This window comes from Hypomesus nipponensis, chromosome 2 (assembly GCF_054491055.1).
Source record: "Hypomesus nipponensis isolate SF chromosome 2, ASM5449105v1, whole genome shotgun sequence".
Classification (NCBI taxonomy): Eukaryota; Metazoa; Chordata; class Actinopteri; order Osmeriformes; family Osmeridae; genus Hypomesus; species Hypomesus nipponensis.
Window position 1 is genome coordinate 16506791 of NC_140362.1, and position 22672 is coordinate 16529462.

General features: G+C 39.5%; 4 protein-coding genes across 6 annotated transcripts; 3 read left to right on the top strand and 1 right to left on the bottom strand.

Annotated features, from left to right (window-relative positions):
* Positions 1-23: 23 nt before the first annotated feature.
* On the top strand, positions 24-6545 carry ptpn2a (protein tyrosine phosphatase non-receptor type 2a). 2 transcript variants are annotated; one of them, XM_084708605.1, is made up of 9 exons: positions 25-258; positions 848-938; positions 1067-1167; positions 1255-1353; positions 1759-1896; positions 2140-2349; positions 3196-3357; positions 3610-3824; positions 4366-6545. In XM_084708605.1, the coding sequence occupies exons 1-9, from the start codon at positions 196-198 to the stop codon at positions 4550-4552; spliced, it is 1266 nt and encodes a 421-aa protein (XP_084564731.1). In that variant the 5' UTR covers positions 25-195; the 3' UTR covers positions 4553-6545. The 2 variants fall into 2 exon arrangements, with proteins under 2 accessions (XP_084564732.1, XP_084564731.1); XM_084708606.1 differs by lacking the exon at positions 1067-1167 and having other exon boundaries at positions 24-258.
* Positions 6546-8521: 1976 nt separating this feature from the next.
* On the top strand, positions 8522-9651 carry LOC146301030 (lens fiber membrane intrinsic protein-like). Its single transcript, XM_084670329.1, has 4 exons — positions 8522-8696; positions 8929-9078; positions 9311-9445; positions 9590-9651. The coding sequence occupies exons 1-4, from the start codon at positions 8522-8524 to the stop codon at positions 9649-9651; spliced, it is 522 nt and encodes a 173-aa protein (XP_084526455.1).
* Positions 9242-14202, bottom strand: LOC146301031 (sialic acid-binding Ig-like lectin 14). Its single transcript, XM_084670315.1, has 8 exons — positions 14160-14202; positions 12674-13072; positions 12182-12487; positions 11742-12005; positions 11316-11588; positions 11081-11186; positions 10805-10973; positions 9242-10423 (listed from the first exon to the last, which is right to left on the bottom strand). The coding sequence occupies exons 1-8, from the start codon at positions 14200-14202 to the stop codon at positions 10253-10255; spliced, it is 1731 nt and encodes a 576-aa protein (XP_084526441.1). The 3' UTR covers positions 9242-10252.
* A 1048-nt stretch (positions 14203-15250) lies between these two features.
* On the top strand, positions 15251-22009 carry xrcc1 (X-ray repair complementing 1). Of its 2 annotated transcripts, none has more exons than XM_084708609.1 (17): positions 15251-15509; positions 16267-16359; positions 16524-16631; positions 16807-16965; positions 17217-17294; positions 17642-17765; positions 17844-17956; positions 18352-18514; positions 18620-18848; positions 19002-19118; positions 19291-19372; positions 19511-19604; positions 19881-19923; positions 20218-20372; positions 20537-20627; positions 20820-20895; positions 21423-22009. In XM_084708609.1, exons 1-17 carry the CDS (start codon positions 15459-15461, stop codon positions 21528-21530), a joined length of 1884 nt encoding a protein of 627 aa, XP_084564735.1. In that variant the 5' UTR covers positions 15251-15458; the 3' UTR covers positions 21531-22009. The 2 variants fall into 2 exon arrangements, with proteins under 2 accessions (XP_084564735.1, XP_084564734.1); XM_084708608.1 differs by having other exon boundaries at positions 15252-15509; positions 19878-19923.
* Positions 22010-22672: the final 663 nt, after the last annotated feature.

Here is a 22672-nt window from a genome sequence, read left to right on the forward strand (position 1 = left end):
CAGGGAAACGTCTTGGGCAGGCGTCTCTGAACAGTAGGTGGCGATGATGCAACTCATACGTTGGTTAGCATTTGCCTTTAACTTCAATAGAAGAAGAAGAAAGCGATTCCGTTGGAGTACACACAGAAGTTTATATCGAGAGGGACAGAAGATAACCGACTTCAGGGATTAGACTATAGAGATTACAACATCATAATGAATTTGGAGCAAGAATTTGAAGACCTTGATACGTCTGGGACATGGAAAAATCTTTACAATGTGAGTTAGGCTTTCCTATGTTTACACGAGGGCTTGGAACTTCAAAGTGGTCTGGTGTTAGCCGCTTCGCTAGCACTACTGTGTGTCTACATTAGTGCTAGCTCCACCAGCGGTACTGTAGCAAGCAATTCAAACATGTTAAACTGTCAGTGTCAACTGAATTGCACCATGTGTTTTATCAAGACATATGTATTTAGCCCTGTCTAGCCTATTTTGCCCTGTCACCTTCATAAACATACGTTTAGTCAGCATGGTGTTTTTCGCTACCTAAAATGTCTAGTTACCTATGTAGGTAGTCTAGCTATTCCAGGTACTAAACGAGATCAGTGGTCTTCAACCCTGGCCCTCAGTCCTCACTGTCCTGTATGTTCAGACTGTCCTGCTCCAACTCACTTGATTGAAATGAATGGATCGTTATCAAACTCTGCAGAAATGTCTATATAGAGAAAAAAAAGAGAGAACAAAATCCATATTCCCATGAAACAGTAAGATTATCATATAGCATAGAGCATTGTTGCTATTGCTGGGCTGTCACACCCCTCAGGTTAATTTCAAAGCTAACCATCTTCCACTTCTTGTATCTTTTCAGGAAATTAGAACCCAGTCCAGTGACTATGAATATAAAGTAGCAAAATCTCCAGAAAACCGGAATCTAAACCGATACAGGGATGTTAGCCCATGTAAGTTTCTGTCTCTCTCCTTTTTGCTTCATTTTCATCCAAATACAATATACATTTTAATTATGTATTACACTGATGATTAATAGGTCTACATGTGACTAAATGTTTGTTGTGTTTTCTGTTGTTAGATGATCACAGTCGTGTGAAACTTAAAAACTCTGAAAATGACTACATAAATGCCAGCTTGGTCATTATGAAAGAAGCCCAAAGAACCTATATTCTATCACAGGTGATAGGATATTTCTTAATCTGTTCTGTTATATGCTCAAGATTTGTACATATAGCTTAATGTTGATGTGTGTTTTTGCTTCCCCAGGGCCCTTTGACCCACACCTGTGGCCACTTCTGGCTAATGATCTGGGAGCAGGGAACCAAAGCTGTTATAATGCTCAACAGAGTCATTGAGAAAGGATCTGTGAGTATGAAAACAAAATCAACAAAATGAAATCTTGAATGCATTATCCAAATTTGTTTACTTTTTGTATTGCATTTAACAATATCTGAACCTCTATAGCTGAGAGCAAGTAGCTTTCATGCGAAAGCAAAACGCTTTACAAGAAATGTACATAGGCTTGCAGCCAATATGATACTCAGTTGTATACATAATACACACATCTATGAGTGTGTTCTATGTTTGTTTCTTTGTTTCTGTACTCATTTATTCAGGTTTCTCTTTTCATATGTCAATAGTATGTATATTAGAAAGACAATCATGGTCATTTTTACCGGATGCTCATCAAAGGTTGCTTTAAGACATACCCATTCTTTAACTCTTAGTTAGTACAAGCTGTGAAGTCTGATTATTTTCTGTATTTTATAGGAAAAATGTGCCCAGTACTGGCCAACATGTGAGGAACAGCAGAAGTCCCTGCCAGACACAGGTTTTGTGGTATCGTTACTCTCAGAAGAAGACAAATCTTACTACACAATACGAGTGCTAAAACTGCAGAATACAAAGGTCAGCAAAATACGTTTAACCTGGCCTTGACATCTTTTTGATGACGATAAAAAAATAATTTTAATGAATCATGATCAATATACAATTTCTAATTGTATAAAAGCGAAAATTGTAAAATGGAAGAAAATGTCTAATTACTTTGGCTTTGTGTACAAATACTGGTTTGATTCACAGTGCATTTCATACACACCATTTTAATGGTGCATTTGCGTAAATGTAAATCAGTCCTCCTCCCTGATTCAGACAGGAGGTACCAGAGAGATCTACCACTTCCATTACACCTCATGGCCGGACTTTGGCGTTCCAGAATCCCCTGCTTCCTTTCTCAACTTCCTGTTTAAGGTTCGAGAGTCTGGATCCTTGGGATCAGAACATGGCCCGGCGGTGGTGCACTGTAGTGCTGGGATTGGACGCTCGGGAACCTTCTCATTGGTTGACACCTGTCTGGTTTTGGTAAGGTCACAGTTTGTTCAGTAGGCAAAGGTCTTGTGGTTAGTTACAGTGTCTGCTCTCTATAGAATTTTTCACTGAGGGCTGATTTAAAGAGTTTCATGTTTCGTTGAATAGAGAAGATAAACCAGTCATTTGATTTGACCTCCTACATCATTAATAATGGAATTGGTGTAGATTCTTTATTTACACAATTACAGATATCATTGCTTGTGCAATCCATTTTTCAAGTGCTCAAGAAAACCCACTCTCACGAGCCTTTTGAATCAATCAAAAGATTGATGGGAAGGTCACTAAAATATGGGAAAACCTTTTTCGGTGTACTGGTGCATCTGAACTCTGGCTGCTGCTGCTGCTGCTGCTGCTGCTGCTGCTGCTGCTGCTGCTGCTGGGGTCTGTTACCACAGTGGGTCTTGGCTGTGTGCCAGACTGGCTGACTATTGTCCATGGTCAGTGTCTGTAGCTCCCAACCCAGCATGTGTGATGATGCTGATACACATGCTGTGGTGCAGGGGGTTGCCTGATGCTCTGACAATGTGGTTCTTAATTGGTGGTGTCATACCCCTTCCTCAACCCTGCATGAGTTGGTCACTCCAAACGGAATTATCGAGTAAAAACACTTGAAAAAGATCACTTGGGTGTACACTTAATATAGTTACTGGAGGTTGTATGCATAGCTGATTTTTACTCATCCATATATTACCTATACAAGTGAGTAAAATACTATTTTTAAAGGAGTTAGTTGTAAAAAAAAATGTACAGCGGTTAGGTATGTCAATAAAAATGTACAGTTGTAAGTTGTGGGACTTTGTTCTGATGGCTAATGTCTTCTGTCCTGTCTGAATGCAGATGGACAAGAGGAAGGATCCGTCCTCTGTGGACATTCAGAGGGTTCTGCTGGACATGAGGGAGCATCGTATGGGCCTGATCCAAACGTCAGACCAGCTCCGCTTTTCCTACATGGCTGTCATAGAGGGTGCCAGGTGCATCATGGGAGACAGCTCTGTGCAGGTAATTGGATTTTAAACTATTTTAATCCCTTGGTTGCTGGAGATTGCCCCTTGGGTAATTGGCACCCTCCTTTTTCTATAGTACCATGATGGGTCGGTGAATTTACACTGTGTCTAACCAAAGCCGAGCTTTTTATTCACCCTAATTTATGTAAGTACTTTTTAAACGAATGACATGCTCCATTATCCCATGTAGCCTGCTCTATTTTAGGAGTTTCTCACCACGGATGTTTTCATGTCTACTTTTGCACAGAGACAGTGGAAGCTGTCCCCAGAAGACAGAGGGACAGTATGTGAGTCTCACCCTGCCCTGCCGCCCCTGAGACAGCCCTTGAAGCCAGATGACGAGCCCTTGCCCTGCCTAGCGACTAATCCCACATTGGGGCCGGCGGCAAGGGATGACAAAGTGGCAGGAACACAGACAGATAGTCACAGCCGGTATCAAGACCCTGCAGAAGGGGGAAATATGTGAGTACTACAAATGTTGCGAGTACAAGGTGTCTAGACCAACCCATGTCCACTCCCACAATATTTGATGATGGACAACAGTTACAACATGCTGTGTCTGCTCACAGGCTGTTTTGACCCAGTGGGCATTCCACGCTGTCTTATCTTCATAAATCTGGGTGGAAGGCCACTTCCCATACAGGGGATACCCACATGTATGGGGTTTCTTAACAGAGATATAACATACTTTACTACTCAAAAGTTTTGGGTACTTAGAAATGACCTTGTTTTTTATAGACAAAAATGTTTTGGGAGCCAATAAATAACACCAAATTGCTCAAAAATACAGTGTAGACTTACTTTCATTTACTAAAATTCTGTGCTCACCACAATGTACTCCTTAAGTACATAGATAGTAACCTATTTCAGATGCTGAAATAGTCAAACCTTTACAATTGGTTGTTGGAACAAAAGACAGTACATTGTTAGACACCTTAATCCTGCTTAAATCATGTGATTTTAAACTGCAATTGTCTGATAACCACTTTATTGCTTGTCTCAGGCCCAGAAAGAGGCGAGAGGAGCGGATCACCAACATGGCACAGAAAGTACAGAGGATGAAAATTAAATTGAGTGACACAGAGAGGCAGAGAGAGCAATGGCTCTACTGGAGACCCATTCTCTTGAACATAGGTGCTGGTGCAGCCCTGGCATTGGGTGTGCTGGTCTGCTGGATTTGCTCACGGTGAAAAGTCTTCATGCATCTTCACTGACTTCTTGCACCAGTACCTGGGACATATGGGATTCTGAATTTGTGTGTGTAAAGGGGTATTTATTTCTACTAATCAAAGGACAGAGCACTAGATCAGGTGTTTATTTTTCATGTTAAAATCTTTATGATAACATGTCAGGATCTTAATTTCAGAATTGTTTTTGTCATCAGTGAGGATGAATGTAATGTATTAACTTCCTTTAGATGTTCTGATTCACCTAACAATGTTCTAATGTTTATTTTTGCATTATTTATGTTTGTATACATCAAGATATTTGTTGTGCATTTTATATTTAAAAGTCATATTTTTGATTGTGAGCATTTCCTTTAAATTAAACTAATGTTAGGCTTAAAAACTCTACTTGCGCATGCAAAGTGGAGGTTTCCCAGAACAAAATTGTACCTATCCTTAATTGAATCAACATCAGGGCATTGTCAAGCGCAAGAGCATCATTTTGTGAACCATTTTTAGTTTGATGCCCTATTGATGGTTTCTTACAGTCTGTCAAATGAATCTGGTCTTTGTTTTGATATTGGCTTAAGATGTGATTTGTTGTTCTCTTGATAAACCACACACTTGTGTCCAACTTGTTAGCAACTTCTACATTCAGGTTTACCCATAGTTGGATATAGAGTTTTTTTTTCATAATCTGCGATGGATATGATTGCAGATGTTTTTGAAGTAGTTTATTTTTAGCTCACACATGAGTCAGAATGTATTTTAGTACATTTGTTTTTAAGTTAAGGCTGTACAAGTTCTGCGTGGATAACCTACATTTTATCTGTCACTCTGCAGGTTATATATTTACATTTTGATTCACTATAGGTTTTCCCAGAGCGTCTTAGACTTTTACACTGGCACCTTAAGAAGATTATATGGAAAGCATCTACTATGTTTCTTTTTTATTTTTTATTGTCAAATGAACACAGCTGTTATTTCATACTATCTTCATATGATTGAATTATTTACTTTTTATCAGACACTATTGGACATGTTGCATGTCACACTAAAAGCACTAAAATGTTTAAGAATGACTTCCTATTGTACATCCATTGCATGCTAAATACTCAGGTTTCGATCCCCTAACATGACTGAAATCCATCTTATTTAAGGGAGAGTGTCTGGCAGATGTACTTCAGGGACAAACTGTTTCATGTTACATCAAATGCATCATAGATTTGATTTTGTTTCAGTTCTGATATCTTTATTCTATAAGGGAAATGTACAGTGGCCTTGAACTTCTGTAGCTATACAGTAGCTGTTAACTTTACATCCTCAGTTGAATCAGGTTTACTTACTACTAGTTTTTGTTCAAATATATTCTGATGTCTGTGTTATGGTAAATATTTTAATTTGGTGATTTTAGACATTGGCACTAGCAGAAGAAGGCACAATATTTAACTCTGTGTCAAAAAAGTATTGTGAGCCTGACGTGTACCTGGACTATAAAATCTGAAAGGCTGGCTGTCTTCCAGGACAGCTTGTCCTTTAGTGCCATAACCAGAACAAAGCCAAATTCAAATCAATAATGCATTGTCATCCGGATCAAGATGCATTTTTAAAACCTACATTACATTACATTACATCATTAGTTTTTCTCATAACTGATGCAAGCAGAATGGATTAAATATTTCCTTCCATTTGATCAAAATTCTGATTATTTTAAAGGTCTACAGTGTCGTTTTAGATTGGATTAACTTTGAACCAAGTTTAATGACATTGATGCAAGTTAACAGAGCAAGATACGTTCCCATCTAGACATCTACACTGCCACCTTACCAGAAACCCCCTTGGTGCAGTAGTAAGAGTGACTTGAGTGTGGCCTAGTGCAGCGCTGCTTTGAAAAATTAGCAGTGCAAGCCACAGCAACCGCAGGTGACTGATGCCAACCCCCTCACATGAAGTAAACACACTGTTACAGTGCTTGTTAAATATGTTGACAATAAACTGGAACACAATATGCAACACATGCTATTGTTCATTTTGCATTGTCTTTTAAAGCATTACAATTAAAAATGTGTACAAAGCAAGTAACTTTCTTTATATAAAATGATATTTTTAAATTTCAACTCCAGCTAAATCATGTGACATTTTTAGGTGTGTGTACATCCATCATGTAAGTCATGTGTCTGTGCTAATGACCTGATTTGTCCATATGACCACACCTAGTGCCAGATGACAGCTCTGAAAGAAAGTGTGCACTTCAGCATGTTGTATTGACCGCCCCAGTAATGCAAGCCTTTGCACATCCACAGTTCCAGAATGTCTAATACAACAACAGAAAAAGGGACTGTAGTAACCCCCACACACACAACACTCAAACAGTCCCCCCAAACACTCCCCCCTGACTCAATGTGAACAGGTCATGTGCCTGGGTGCCCACCAGCTCAAGTGTATTTGTTCTGTTCTGTTTTAAAAGATTTTGCCACCATCAACAGAAAAGCAGAGGGGATAACTTTTTGGAATTCAGCCTAGGGTGTCCTCTTTGACATTTTGCTCAGCCGGGCTTGCACTCTCTCTCTCTCTTTCACTCTTTCCTCGTGGAAAGTTGATACTTAAGAGGGTTTATTTATCCTGAAGAATCTAGGTAAGAAATATCATGGCATTTGTCTCAGGGCTGTTGTGAGACGAAACAGTTTTGTAAATTGATAAACAGATTGTTTGGATGAACATATCAATTGGATAATTGGTGTATTTTTATGTATTTACACTTTACACAACTATACACATATTTTTACAGTTGAACTCAATCTGCATTTAGAGCAGAAAAGTTATACTCATGTTTCCAGAAGCCTGTATGCTTAAATATAACTGTTCAATCATCTGTCATCTTTGTAGATGGATTTGCTCCATAGTTTATTGTCATCCAGCTTTGGAAGAAACTATATCTTAGATCCACATTGACTTTATATAAGCACAGAGACTTACCTGGCTATTTTAGGCTAATCTTGTCAGATACAGGGAATAAAATGTCAAATTATTGTTTTGAGCTGATTTGAGATGTTCCAGTGTCATGATCATGACCATCCTGTCTGTTATTGGTTATTTCAAAATGTCCATCTTTTGGTAATTGATACTCGTGCCGTTTTGACATGGTGTCAGAACGAACCAAGTCGGTCTTTGCAAATATTACATTCATTTATTTTTATGGAATTACATTTTATGCACTGTATATTGACAAATTGAGAAGTTGTGTTGGTGTGGGGTTGGGAAGTGTTCATGACACGGAATTACATTGGTTGGTTGAGAATTGTTACATTTATAGATGTCAGAGTAGTATATATATCTCAAAAGTAATATGTTGCATGTGGATACAGTAAAATGTTTTTTTAGGTTTAAAAAAACATGGTCATTGAGCCACTTCCGGACTTCAATTATGGCAGATCTTGTGTCTTGGGTCACAAATGTTTGTACCATATCAGTCAATATGTTGTAGCTGCATGGGAAGTGATTGAGAATGGAGGACACATATGTATGGCTGGACATAGGCCCACTGTACAAACTGTAAAATCTGTTGTGAAGCTTTCAATTTAAGCACACAACTTTAAGGGTGTGAAGTGTCTGATGTGTATCTGAGTATAGGAAGGGGTGCCATGTGTATAGCTTATTCATCTACTTTTATCACAGCCACAGCTTACATTGTAGCAGACATCGGAAACAACATCCTACATCCAATTGCAATTGACCAATATGGAATATGTTGTATTAGGTAGAGCATCAATTTCAAGGATTATTCAAGTTCAATGTTTGAGGGTATTAATTGCTAAAAGATTTTTTTGACGAATTTATTTATATATTTTTTCATATATATCATATACGAATTTACTTCTAAAATAATGAACAGGTATTGAAAGACAAAGAGGGGCCAATACCTGCCCCATGATTACCTGTTTTTTTGACCCCTTCTCTGTGCTTTGGTGTGTCACTGTTGCAGTGTCCCTCAGGATGTACAGCTTCATGGGAGGGGGCCTATTCTGCGCCATTGTGGGGAACATCTTGCTGGTGGTCTCCACAGCGACAGACTACTGGATGCAGTATCGCCTGTCTGGCAGCTTTGCTCACCAGGGCCTGTGGAGATACTGTATGTCCAACAAGTGTTACATGCAGACAGACAGCATCGGTGAGTGGACACCTTGGTGCTCCTGGAACACTTTGACTATCAGGCATTACTATTTGGTTGTATGGATGAACGCAGTTTCTGCCCAGTATAATGCCTCTCCTCATAAAACCATTACTAGTTTTTAATTAGGTGACCATATCAAAAGATTAGATGTGGAAACGTTTATGGTAAAGAAATTTGAACTATGGCTTTGTATGATCTTTAAACTTGTATGTGACATCTCTCTCCTCAGCCTACTGGAATGCTACCCGTGCATTTATGATCCTCTCAGCCATGTCATGCTTTGCTGGCATAATTGCAGGAATTCTCTCCTTCGCCCATTTCTCTGCCTTTGAAAGATTCAATCGGTCTTTTGCTGCAGGAATCATGTTCTTTGTCTCCAGTGAGTCACACAGGTCATCAAAAAGCAGATGCATTTAAATGCAATAAACAAAATGTACAAATGGCAACACACAATGTAGACCCACAAACATATCCTTTAGCACACAAGACATTAAACACACAAAACAACAAATCACTTTCATATGACAGAAAACCTTATGGACTCTCAACTGTGTACATATCTTATCTGGCAAATGTTTATTTCAATATGTATACCTGTCATTTTCTTCCAGCTCTATTTGTTCTTCTTGCCATGGCCATCTACACTGGGGTGACAGTGAACTTCCTGGGGAAACGATTTGGTGACTGGCGTTTCTCCTGGTCCTACATACTGGGCTGGGTGGCACTGCTTATGACCTTCTTTGCAGGTAAATGGGAAAGAGATAGATGCAACGGAAGTTTTGGTTCAGCACTGCCATGGTGGTGAATTTGCCGCTACTCTTAGAAAGGATTACTGTATTGGTTGATAAATTGTTTCACAATGTCACAATCATTTCTGTTTTGTATTGCAGGTATATTTTACATGTGTGCCTATAGGATGCATGAGTGCAGGAGAGTTGCTGGCCCGCGTTAAGAGGACTAAAATCAAATTGAAAACTGTTGGAATAGGTACTTTTTGCCCCAGCAATAGCTTAAATCCAATTTTTTACAGTAAACTCACTGTGACATTGGAAAATATTTTCAAAGTTATAAAAATGAATAAAGATAGTTCACATCAGGGTCTGTGTGTGTGTGTATAATCTGTAATACATGTTTCTTTAAAGTCTTATAATAATATTATTATGATTTTTCTGATATATTTATAGATAGATGGAAAGATACAATGTTTCAGTACTCTTTCCAACTCTGTATGTTTGTCTAAATTAAGGATCAAAAACTAACAGCAGTTACAAACAAACCAATCGATTAATAATGGAACCACAACAATCCAATACAACAGATTACCTAAATGTAGAAAATACAGTCCGTATTTATAGCAGAAAACAAAGAATCTGAACATTTGATGATTGTCTAGCTAATAATATTGGCAAGGGTGGCTCAAATGCACGTTTACCTAGCATTACATAGACATATACAGTTATACAGACAAATACAATTTCAAGCGTTAGTGCTGCATTGTCAAAAATTATTAGTGATTATCAGTCTTATTTGAGAAGTAAATCATTTGAGTGTACTCAGATGATCTCCAAGTAGACTGCTGTTTCATTGTCAGTGGAGGTGGGGTTTCTAGGTCCTCTGAAAGCTCTACGTCCTCCTCTTCTTGACTCCCCTCTCCACCCCCACCTCTCACCTGCTGTCCTCTCTCCCTCTCTTGTTGCCATCTGACAGAGAGAGTTATGCTGCTTCTGGAACAGAGATGATTGTGTATATTAGTTCACTGCATATCTATGATGTTTCTTTTACATTGGAGCTGACTCATGGCTGTCCAGGCAACAAGTGCTGGGCAGCAATTTTGACATTTTATTTATTTAGCAGATGCTTTTATCCAAAGCGACGTACAAATAGTGCATAAATAAAACAGACGATCATGGATCAGAACTGCTTAGCTCTGTACTATTTTGTTGTGGTTAGTCAAGGAACACTGTATTTAAAGGCCACATCACAAAGTAATGACATCTCAGCAATCAGTCACCATTTCACTACTAAATACGTTTACTCTTGTATTTTACAGTTTAATAATCACATGTAACTACAACAAATAAACTTTAAATACTCAAGTGAAGTACCTGCTTTGAGCGAACAAACAGAGGGGTGCAGTTCTGGTATACAAGCTGGTAGCTGCCATTGTTGTAGATGTGTGTAACTTCAGTGCAGTTGATGTAGAGGGGCATTGGGTCCTGGTAGATTTCAAATTCCCCGGGGTACACTGAAGGATGTCTGGTGTTCAGGACACGTCTATGGAAAAGCAAGAAAAATTCCAGATTGGATGACAATTATCATTTAATGTCAGTTTGTTTCAAAGTGAGGAACGGTATTGTGAAATTCTCTCAACAGTTTCTTACTTTTTGACCCTTCTGTGACAGCAACAAAGGAGGAACATTGACAGAAGGAAGACAGGTACTGAGATGGTGGCCGCAAGTATCACTCTCCACAATAGAGAACTTGTCCCTGTCCATCAAAGACAACACAGGAAAAGATACATAAACTTAGCTTAATACAGCGCGTACATAATGACAATGTGGTCACGACTCACAAAACACCTTACTGTTGTCTGAAGGAAAGGTCTCTGCTGCTTACCTTCTCCTCCTTCCAGCAAGGTGTGAGAGTCATTGCCTAGTGAATTAGTGGTAACACAGATCACTCTCAGTGGGGTAACCATGGGCCCCCTCATAACAGCAACTAGGGTCCTATTGTATGAGATCCCGGATGTGTTATAACTGCTGGGTGGAAGGCTTCCGTTGACGGTCCAGGTGACTGTAGGCCTGGGGTTGGAGTCAACTGCACACAGACACAGCACCTCAAATTCCTTTACCACACAGGAGGAGGATCTATGGACGATAAAGGGCTTGTCTGGAGGAGAGATGAAGAGGTAGACAGAACAACAGCTTGAAAATTACCTGAACATTTTATAGTATGAAGTAGCATCAATGCATATGATGTTACCCAAAACATTTGTTTTGAACTTCAATTTTTATTTGATAACTTTGATAAATTTAGGCTCACAGTGAATGTCCAAATCGATGGGCTTTGATTCTGACCGGCCGACCGCATTTTGTGCTGAGCAGCGGAACCTCATATCTCGGGTCACGTTGTATACTCGGATTGTGTTTGTGTGCTGCTGGAGGTTGACAACATATCCATGTAGGGTGTAGGACCAGTTGTAGTTTGACACAGGGGGGTCAGCCTTACAGACACAGGTCAGCAAAAGATTCGCCCCCTCCCGAATGATCAAGCTAAGGACCTGGACTTCAACATCTTTTGGAGAGACTGGGGAAAAAGCAATACAATACTATTGATTGCAGAAATATATTTCCATATACTCAGCACTCTATCTTAGTTATGCAACCACAACGGGCAACAGTCAAAATGCAATTGTCACATATTGCCGTCTACGGCGCTACAGGTGAATATACCAGAGAATTCAGCTTTGGAGAACATCTTACATGTTACTTGAAAATGCTTCAAAACTGATGCTCTTCGGTCTCCTGGAAACACTGCCTCACATCTCAGCCTGGACTTGATGTGGGATGTGGCTGTAAAGGAGAGAGAAGTCAGAAGCACAAGCTTCTGGGCTTGGAGTTTCTCAACTCGCTGAGGCACACTGTTGTTTTCTTGGGCTCCTCTCTCCCAGTTCCACTTCAGTGTTGGTGGTTGGGAGGGGCAGAAATAGTTGACAGTGCAGTTGACGGTCACCACCTGTCCCTCTGTTACTGACTCCACGCCACTGATTACTGGGTTCTCCGGAGTGCCTGTCAGTCAGGATAAGAATTACTGTCAACCTTATGGTGTCTTTATTGAAGTTACATTACTACATCTGTAATGTGATAATGCTGGTGTTACCGCTATTATTATTTATCATTACCATATTATTATCAAGTAAGACCATTTAGCTATTTTGTAAGAGAAGTTAGGAATAAAATGAAATGTCCTCTTACTTGAGATAACCAAGTTGACGCTCCTTGCTTTTCCCCAGTGTAAATCTCCACCCTTCTTCAGTGCCAAGTCATACACAAGGGAGTCTTCCATAGTGACCCTCTCTATCTTCACTGAACAGTCTCCATCTGCTAAGTTCCCCCATAAAGATGTACGTCCCTGGAAGACACTATTCACCTGGTTTCCCTCAGCACTGTTAAACGCAGTGCTTCGCAAGGAAAAAAAGTGCCTGCTGTCCCTGTATGTCATCCTAACATCGACTCTTTCATACTTGCTCCTTACAGAGTGAATGGAGTGGCGTGTAAAGGAGCAGGGGATGACAACACAGGATCCAACAAGGGCAGAAACATGCTCAGGGATGGAAGGGAGGGGATAAAATGCATGGGTGTCTCTCCACAAAGCTGTGGTGATGAAACAAAGAGACATTGTATGAGTAATGATATATCAACAACTTGGACCTGATGTACAATTAAGTGTTAAACAAGTACCGTATAGCGGCAATGAAGAATAGCACTCTCTTGAAGCTAAATATCACAAGGTGTTTCACAGTGGTTACATTTAGAAAAGGAGAAGGGGAATGCTCAATGCTTGGTTGCTGTGAATTCCATGCATCATTAGGAAAGTTTGAGAATTATTGTGGTTTTATGTCATTCTTATTTGTCAGTTCTACTGACCATTTCAGCAACTCAGCAACTCAACTTTATATCTTTATTGAGTAACAGTTAAATATTTTTTTTAAGAAAGTAAACATCACAGTCTGAAAATACCCTACAAAAGAGTTTCCATACCATTTTTTTATGTGCCAGTTTTCATCTAGCAGTTGAGTTACTGAATAGTAGCCAGCAAGCATGGCAACATGGAAACATGTTCTGCATTTGTAAAGGCATGGTCAGAAAATAATGGCACTACAAAAGACCTCCTTTTGTAGTGCCAATAACTCTGCTTTGCTAACTTTGCTAGTTCTGGCCACAGCTGTTCATTTGTCCCTTTTAATTTTTCTTTTTTCCAAATATTTTAAACCTAACATGCTTGACACAGCATGATAAAAATTATCTAGTACACACAGTAAAAACCAAACATGGAAGGGTTTCAATAAAAAAAAAATGGTCAGACAATTTACTGAACTAGTGAACTGGCAATACTGTGAATTAAAATGTTGTGTAGCTTTAGAAGTCCTGGTCTTAGCTGGAGTATGGACTGTATTTGTTTTCGTTTAAGCAGGATTTTGTGTGCAAGATGTTTTGAAGCAAGCAATTCAATGGTTTGAAAATGATTAATTATTCAAACACAATAACTTGCATATTGATGCATCCATGCGTATTGATTTCTGAACTTGATGTCATTAATTAAAAAGTAGACCTCATTCACGTTTTCATTAGTCAAATATTGGTTTATGATGCAGTAATATATAAAAACGCAGTATTGAAGAAAGACAAGATTGAATTGAAAAGTCAATATAATTATTTAGTAACTTATTTTGCCACTTACCAAAAATCACAGTACAGACTAGCAGCATTCTGTCCAGACACATGACTGTGCTCAGCAGGCAATGACATTGTAAAAAGAAAAAAGAAGGAAGTTAGATAAGTTTCATCAAGCATTCACGGTGTGTTCTTCTTTGTGTTGTGTTCACTGCAAAAGCTCCATGTACAGTCATTGTTTTCTTTTAATTCAGTTTACAAAGCAATTATTAAATAACATTTTAAATGTCCACTTAATAATACTAATGCTTGATGGTGGCAAGTGAAATATACAGTACTGTACAGAATATGCCTGTAGCCGACACTCCTGTTATTGTAGTTAAATAAGTAAGTCTAGGCCAATTTGAAACTGCATTGTGAACATATGCAAACAAGACACAAAGAAATGTGTAATTTAGCTAAATTAATAGCTCAATAGTAAAGGATATGTAACTGTCTTGGAGAGACAGGTTTCAGTTATTTAAGAATATTTTTTCATGTAAAGTCATCTGGATGAGTGAGTGTAGGACAAAGGAAAGAGCAGCATCAGCAGACAATGAGACAAGACATGATGGAATGTGACTCACTCAAGATGTTTCCTAGTTTTAGATTTTGTGGTCTCTAAAAATAACTAATTTTGTGCTGATGTAATAACTGTAGTCAAACCAACTTCAGCATAACAACATCCACATACAAATACAGGGTTAAAAAAACTGTTAATTTAACTAATATAATATTTACAAACACTTTTCTGTCGCAACCTCCAAGTAGCTTAGTGCCTTGGAAAGATATAGTTGGATTCACAAGAAATGTTAAAACAGTTACAAACAACATTACGAACTATAATGAAGAGCAAGAGGTGATAAGTTAATACAAAGAACACACTGGCTGGAGAACAGGCCTACACATTAATACATTGAGCATCACTTCTTGTTGTCAAAATCGTGTCATCTCAAAACCATATAAGATACACACATGGGTTTCAAAAAAACCTAATGACCTACAGAAGTCATAACATTCGTTTATTGTGTATAGACCATAGACTTATATACAAGTATAGACTGCTGTGCTGAGGGCGATGAAAACGTGACCCGGAAGTATTCCGGTAGTGTTGTCAAAACCTCAGACCGGGTACGATTTCTGTTTCCTATTGTTAGCCAGGTAGCCTGAAATTTCTTAGCTTGCTTGCAGGCAGTCCAGTCTGCAGCTGTTTGCACAAATCTTACAGCCTGTGAAGTGCTACTTAATTTTTTAGGTCGCTGAACGGGAAAGCTGACAAGGAATTGGAATTGTTTAACTTTGCACCTCTACGAGTGGCTAAATTAATATGCCCGAGATCAAACTTAAGCACGTTGTGTCTTGCAGCAGTGAAGACAACGTAAGTTGATGTGTTTGTGAACAATGAGTTTGACATGATCACATTAGTGTGTACATTTAGTCCCTTGCATTAACTAGTCTTTAGTAGTTGAACTCTTAGGCCTATATGGTGCTCTGTGATTTCATATTGCATAAAAAATATCTGTGTTTTGTTTTTGAATTCAGTTGCCTAGCCTCAAGTCAGCAGTGTTCCGTTATCAACATGCTGCTAACAGTACACTCGGAAAGTGCTAAGATTCCTTCCATTTTCCAAATGTTTTAACGTTAGTTTTAATCTAAAGTGGATACAAATATTTTTTTCTTCAATATAATCACAGTATCCTGAATTTGGGGAGCTTCTCCCATTTTTCACTGCAGTTCCTGTCAACCTCTGTCAGGTTGGATGGGAAGGTTGCTGCAGAGCTATTTTTGGGTCCCTCCAGGTTAAAGTCTGGGGTCTGACTAGGCTTCTCATGGACACTCACATATTTGTCCCACAACCATTGTTTTCTTGGCCTTTTGTCCCATCAGAAGTCCTGTACGATATGGAGCACAGCATCTTCACAGCATGATGCTGCCACCACAAAGAGAATAGTTTTATTATTTTGTTGTTTTTTGGCAAATGTAAATTTGGAGTTGGGCTGTACCGTAATGGGGGGGGAAAGTGGAGAGTTTTAAATACTTCTGTACTGTTCTAAATATGTTTAAATCGTCAAGAAATTATACATCCTAATATTGTCACTAACAAGTTGAAACAACATGAATTGTTTTTGCTGCAGACACACAAAGCTGAGAACCTGCTGAGCTCTGACACCTACAGGAAATGGAAAGCAGCAAAGGCTGGGGAGACGCAGACTTCGGTCATTCTACAGGTCCGGTTTGAGTCACTGACTCAAGCACCAGATGTTTAGCTTTATGTTTACTTTATCGACAACTTACACAATGTCCCAATGGTGGTGATGGGACATTTTGATTGAATGTTTTATCTGTCTGTGTGTCTGTTGTCTAACTTCCATCCACCTCACCATTTTTACAGTTGGAGAAAGAGGAGCAGTTGCACAGCATAGACATAGGAAATGAAGGGTCTGCTTTCATTGAAGTGCTGGTGGGACGCTCAACCTCAGTCAAAGACCAGGACTTTGAGGTATGCATGCATTCATGACATTGTGACTTTCCCCTCTAACATGTGGGGAAAGTCACAATATTGCACAACACACGAGGGATTGGTGTCCACAGTGTGAATGCTGTAGCTATCTGATTTAAATTATTAGTGATGTTGACTGTTTTTAACAACATGGTATGCTTTCTCTGTTCTATAGGTTCTGCTGGTTACGTCCTCCTTTATGTCCCCATCGGAGAGCAAGAACGGCACCAACACCAACAGGGTGCGTTTTTTTGGACCCAATCAGTTGCAGAAGACGGCTGCTCAGGAGAGCTGGGATCGTGTGAAGATTGTTTGCAGTCAGCCGTACAACAAGGTGAGGCACTTTGGACCACAACTTTGGTTCATATATAAATAAATGGACATTTTGCAGCAAAGGACTGTGTAAATTATCTGCAGCATAACTAGCTGTCAAACACAGTGCTACATTAGTAGGTGAGTCTTCCACGATTCCCATTCTGTTTATAACAGTGTTGGATTTTTTTCTGTATACTCATACACAGACACTGTTTCGTAAGTCTAAATAACAATGACTACTTGAAATGTTTCTTCCATCTTCCTCCTCAGAGCATTGCGTACGGGGTGGCCTTTGTGAAGTTCCATTCACCGCCAGACAAAGGGGAAGCAGCGACCAAAACGCCCCCGGTAAGACAGCCATGCCTGTTGGCAACATCCGACAATGCTTAAAGCCATATTTATTTTCTTCTTTTTTGTGTGAATTTGTATTTGTGTATTTTTTATCAAATAGCCCATTCATTTCAGACCGAATGGAATGCAAGATGCAGGTTCACTGAAAGTGGCTTTAACCTCTTAAATACTTATTTTTCAAATGTTCCTATTAATCTTGAAAATAAATGCGTGAAATAGCCAGTATGTTTTTTTTTTGTGAACTCTTACTCTTCTCTTACATTAAAGAAGACAAAATTCCATTGAAGTGTCAAGCTCCTACTTTCTCCACACCAACTCCTTTCTCCATCATCTTCCCTTGATAGAAGTTAACCAAGCTGGGCCAGTTCAGAGTAAAAGATGAGCCCTCCTCGGCAGGCCCCAGTCTCCAGCCTGGCAGCTTATTCTTCAACAGGGAGAACACATCCAAAACCAGTCCTACACTCAAGGGTAAGTCTTATTTTAAATAACACAATCTTTATTTTTTATTTTTTAAATGCTACTATTTACAAACTCTCCTTTCTTCAGTCTCTCCCCAGAATGTAAAGTTGAGCTATGCATCTGCAGCACTGCAGTCAGGCGGTGGGTCAGGCTCTCCTCTTCTCTCAGCCCAGCCCTTGTCCAGTCCGTCCCCTACACAGGTAATGGAACCCACATTCCACAACATATAATTCACTTTTCTTAGATTTGTTTCAACATGTTTTATGTCAATGTTCCTTTGAACAATTTCCATGAACAAATTAGCAGTAAATAACTTTCTTACTCAAAATAGAAAATGTTATTTTGTATATTGTGGAACTGTGGGAAAGGTATGGATGTGTTGCTTTGCTTGCTATGTATTTCCAATTCTCCAGTGTCAAGTGTTCCTTAGCCCACTGCCACCACCGTTTTTTTTCCTGAATAACTAAAACTGTTAGGTTGTTGGTTGCCATAACCCACCCCAGTTAATTGTGCTTGTACTAAGATTTTGTACATTCAATGTATATAACTTGGTTCAACTGTATTATTGACTTTAGCTTTCTCCCTTGTGTCTCAGGCACCAGTGAAGAGAAAGTTTGAATTCAGTAAAGAGCGCCAGTCTGCCGTTTCTTCCTCTAAGAAAGCCAGTCTCGTGAACTCTCCTGAGGAGAGCCCTGCTTCCCTCAAACCCAAAGCCAGACCCAACACAGCTAGCAGCCACAGGCCCAGCACAGCCAAAGGCGAGACAGACCACACACACTGCACACTCTGACATGCACACACATATCAATTCAAACACTGAAGTGTCCACACTTACATTTAGTTCCATGTATTTTGTCCTTCAGAGGAGACCCCTGACAAAAAAAGGGACCACTTGAAACCAGAGACAAAGCCCAAGCCTGCTAAAGACAAGACCCAGGACTCAAAGCCGGTCCCCTTCAACCGTATCATGGAGGGGGTGGTGTTTGTACTGAGCGGCTTCCAGAATCCTTTCAGAGCGGAGCTGAGGGACAAGGCCCTGGCCATGGGAGCAAAGTATCGACCTGACTGGACGGCAGACGCCTCACACCTCATGTGAGTGACAACAGCCGTGACAACAACTTCATCCTAAAAAGGATGGCATGCCTGCATTATTGACAGTTAGTTTATAATCCAACATGTGAATCAGTGAGCTGTCCAGGGCCTCCTTTCTGTTTAGTAATCATAGCTCTGTGCATCCTCATACAGCTGTGCTTTTGCCAACACCCCTAAGTACAGCCAAGTGAAGTCAGCAGGGGGCATGATTGTGCGGAAGGAGTGGGTGCTTGACTGCCACAAGAAGAAACAAAAAATCCCTTATAAACGGTGAGAACGGAAAACATTGAATATTATTTTAATGCAGTGGTGGAGTGAGATGGACAAGCGTAACAAAAACCATGCTGAACATGAGCCTCTGTCTGGGATCCTGTTGTGGGTTCCTCCTTCTCTCTTCTACTTGTGTTACATTTTTCTCATTTGCTTCTGCAACTGAATCTAGGTATTTGATGGACGGTGCGGAATCCAGCTCAGAGGATGAAGTAGAGGAGGATGACGAGAAAGAGAAGGAAAAAGAGAGAAAGGTACAATATGGCTCAAAACTGAAAATGATAGAGTAATATGATGTCAAATAATACTTTTATCAGTGCAGATGGTTCTATTTTAAAATCCTTGTTTTCATCATTCTTCAACCATTCTAAATACGTGTCTCTCTTTGCCAGACTCCACAAAAGCAGGAGAGACAAGTGACTCCTCAAAAGCCGCAGATAAAGGATGAAGACATGTTCGGCAGCTCCACAGATGCTGATGAACCAGGTCTCATTGTTAATGGTCTTATGAGACATTCCTCTATTGTAATCCTAGGCAACAAACTAAAGGTTGTTCAGACCTCTGATTATGCTAGTTAAATGACAGTAGTCAGGAACAATCCACTTCTAAACAACAACTTTGTCAGTTGTGGTTTGTTCCTTGTTCAAAGACAATTCACACAACCTTAATTTTCTCAGTTCCAAGTAGTCCGATTCATTTTTCATAAATCTTTTTTTGTTGTTGATGATTCACCAAATAACCATTTCACTTCACTTATAGAAGACATGGACGAGTCTGGCATGGACACTGAGGATGAGCTAAAGAGGTAACTACCTATAAATAACATATGAATCACTTTTTTAATAAGCCTCCAATACAGAGGATTGGTCCTGCTCAAATGTATTTGCAACATCTATGAGCTTCATGGGTGAAAGATGGGAGTAAGAGAATGTTGGAAAGAAATATTAGAGGCCTTTTAAACTTTTCTATAATGCAATAATTTGTCATTGAGACAATTAAAATGTAAATGGTTCCAATGGGATCTCCATCACTTGTCAAGATTGATGGCATTGCTCTTATCTGCTAAGACATACTGTATTTTCTTCATTGTTTACAACAGGGTGGAGAGTGTTAGGAGGCAGAAAAAAGTAGAGGAGAGGAAGAAAGGCGAGGAGAGGAAGAAAGACGTGAAAGATGAAGACTTGTATGGGGGGTCGACAGACGAGAATACAGATGCTGAGGCGGAGGAGAACAAGCCCATCCCAGAGCTGCCAGGTGTGTGGCCCTCTAAGTGTTTGTGTGGGGCTTTTCTTTTGGTTCTTTCTACCCGTCTCTCTTTCTGTCTTACAATGTTCTCAGTTTTTCACTCTTCATAAATGTCACATCAGGTAAATGTAATGGTTATTCTGCTGTTACTCACGTTCTTTATACCCAAACAGACTTCCTGACTGGCAAAAGATTCTTTTTGTATGGCACATTCCCAAACAACGTGAGACGCTTACTACTGCGGTATATCATAGCGTTTAATGGGTAAGTGTGCGTGTGCATGTCTATACACTTTTGAAAAGGATACCTGCAATTTGACAACTATGCAATAGATATTGTGAAAGAAGCGGTTGGACTGCTGGTGGTTAATTTCTATGAAGACCTAAACCCTTTTTGCTGGTAGCATTTAAAGAGAAAGACACTTTCTATTAAAGTTTCTCTTACGCTTTTTTCCAGGGCGGTGGAAGACTACATGAGTGACAAGGTCCAGTTTGTGGTCACCAGCTCAGGATGGCACAACTCCTTTGAAGATGTGAGACCTTGTTTTTTGTCATCTCTGTTTTTGTGCCACCTTTTAAAGGCTGACTTTGTGGCCTCTTGATGAACACAAACAAGTATATCTTGATGCTAACTCTATATATATATATATATATGAGAACTGGGCTGGCCTGCCCAGATTCCTGACTTCAATCACATAAAACAACATTAAAAAAGACATGCTAATGCCATCTGTGAGACACTCCTAATCACCCTACATCATAGCCTAACCATACTAATCCACTTAATAAGGATGAATGGAAACAAATCCTGCATCAATCTTCCAACATGTATTGGAAAACCTTCCCAGAGGAGGCTGTCATAGCAACACAGTGGGCTCCAACTTCAAAATAACACCCATGAATTTGGAATGAGGTGTTTTATAAGCAGTTGTCCATATACTTTTGGTTCTGTAGTATGTCATTGACCCAAATGTCACTGGAATTATTTAGGACAAGGATTTGGTTCTTGGCCATATTCAAAATGTTTTAAAGTCTTTCTCTCTGTTGTTCTCCCCAACAGGCGCTGATGGAAAATGGAAATCTGAGTTTTGTCAAGCCTGCTTGGATATTTTCCATCAATGATCGTCAGAAGTTGTTGCCCTATCAGCCCTTTACTGTTGTCCCATGAAGTTCTGGAGGGCATGTACATAAAACACACACAGTATCGCAAGTGGGGATAGAAATGTGAAAGCCATAGACACCTGTTTCACTCATGAAACTTTCCTCTTCATGATGCAACTGTTGTGATTACGTGTAATGGGATGTATTTTCAGTGTCAGACCTGTTTTTTAGTCTTTTTATCTGGCTTAAAATTATTGCATACCTGCTATGTTGTTCTATTAAAATACAAGCTTTTGTTGTTCTATATTTTGACTTGTTTAAGGCATGGTTGGTCCTGTTTGTACTACCAATTTTGTACTTTTTTGTTGTGAGTGTGACCCATATCCCATATTTATTTAGATGAGTTTGTAATCCCTTGCTCTCTGCAGATAGTGGATTGTGAGCCTATTGCATTCTACACCTTGTGCAACAAATTCTTCCCTCTGCCTGGATATGGTGTATGTTGAAAACATTACCAACAAATAGGAGATTCAATTTAGAACCTTTGTACTTGTGTTGACCTTTTCTTTTTCTATTCCCCCCCCTAGTGTATAAAACCTACAATGGATCTTGACTTCAGCAACAGTTAATGTGCAAATGGAGATCTGTACCCATACTATCACAGTGGCCTAGGGTCACGTGGTTTATGTGTAAAAGAGCGGGAAAAAACATTTATTCAAGAAAAAAATACTGTGCCCTGGCAGTGGACCAATTGTTCACATTTAAGATAATAATGAATATTGTCTGTGTGGGACATGAATAATATTCTCCATGAAATGCGTTTATAGATGTTCGCAAGCATAAAGAGATCCTTCACAACATGAACCAGAGGGTGGCAAAGTTCCCGGTGGCACTGACCTGTAGCATTCATGGTACCCTCCAGGAAACATCTACACATGGTAAATGCTGATGAAGGACAAGGAGCAGTTTGTTACAGCTCATCGGAACCACTATTCAGCTCAGCCAAGGACCTACTACTTTTGCCACAGCATCAACAACAACATAGTTAGCAAAGACAGAGTCCTATGTGTTTTTGAACGATGGATGAATAATCAGTGTTCACACAACAATGTACTATTTCTATATTATTTCATTTAAGGGTATTGGAACACATTTATGCTGTAGTGGGCGTTTTAATAAAAAATAATTATAAGTACAAGTTAATACTCC

Bases quoted from the DNA above. Each gene is read 5' to 3' on its own strand.
- LOC146301031 (XM_084670315.1), bottom strand. From the start codon at position 14,202: ATGTGTCTGGACAGAATGCTGCTAGTCTGTACTGTGATTTTTG. The intron at 12,006-12,181 runs GTAAGATGTTCT...CTTTTTCCCCAG, and splicing joins GAAGCATTTTCAAGTAACAT to TCTCTCCAAAAGATGTTGAA. The intron at 11,187-11,315 runs GTAAGCAGCAGA...TTTGATGGACAG, and splicing joins CTTGCTGGAAGGAGGAGAAG to GGACAAGTTCTCTATTGTGG.
- xrcc1 (XM_084708608.1), top strand. From the start codon at position 15,459: ATGCCCGAGATCAAACTTAAGCACGTTGTGTCTTGCAGCAGTGAAGAC. The intron at 16,632-16,806 runs GTATGCATGCAT...TCTGTTCTATAG, and splicing joins TCAAAGACCAGGACTTTGAG to GTTCTGCTGGTTACGTCCTC. The intron at 17,766-17,843 runs GTAAGTCTTATT...TCCTTTCTTCAG, and splicing joins AACCAGTCCTACACTCAAGG to TCTCTCCCCAGAATGTAAAG.
- LOC146301030 (XM_084670329.1), top strand. From the start codon at position 8,522: ATGTACAGCTTCATGGGAGGGGGCCTATTCTGCGCCATTGTGGGGAAC. The intron at 8,697-8,928 runs GTGAGTGGACAC...CTCTCTCCTCAG, and splicing joins CATGCAGACAGACAGCATCG to CCTACTGGAATGCTACCCGT. The intron at 9,079-9,310 runs GTGAGTCACACA...ATTTTCTTCCAG, and splicing joins AATCATGTTCTTTGTCTCCA to CTCTATTTGTTCTTCTTGCC.
- ptpn2a (XM_084708605.1), top strand. From the start codon at position 196: ATGAATTTGGAGCAAGAATTTGAAGACCTTGATACGTCTGGGACATGG. The intron at 1,897-2,139 runs GTCAGCAAAATA...TCCCTGATTCAG, and splicing joins TAAAACTGCAGAATACAAAG to ACAGGAGGTACCAGAGAGAT. The intron at 3,825-4,365 runs GTGAGTACTACA...TGCTTGTCTCAG, and splicing joins CCTGCAGAAGGGGGAAATAT to GCCCAGAAAGAGGCGAGAGG.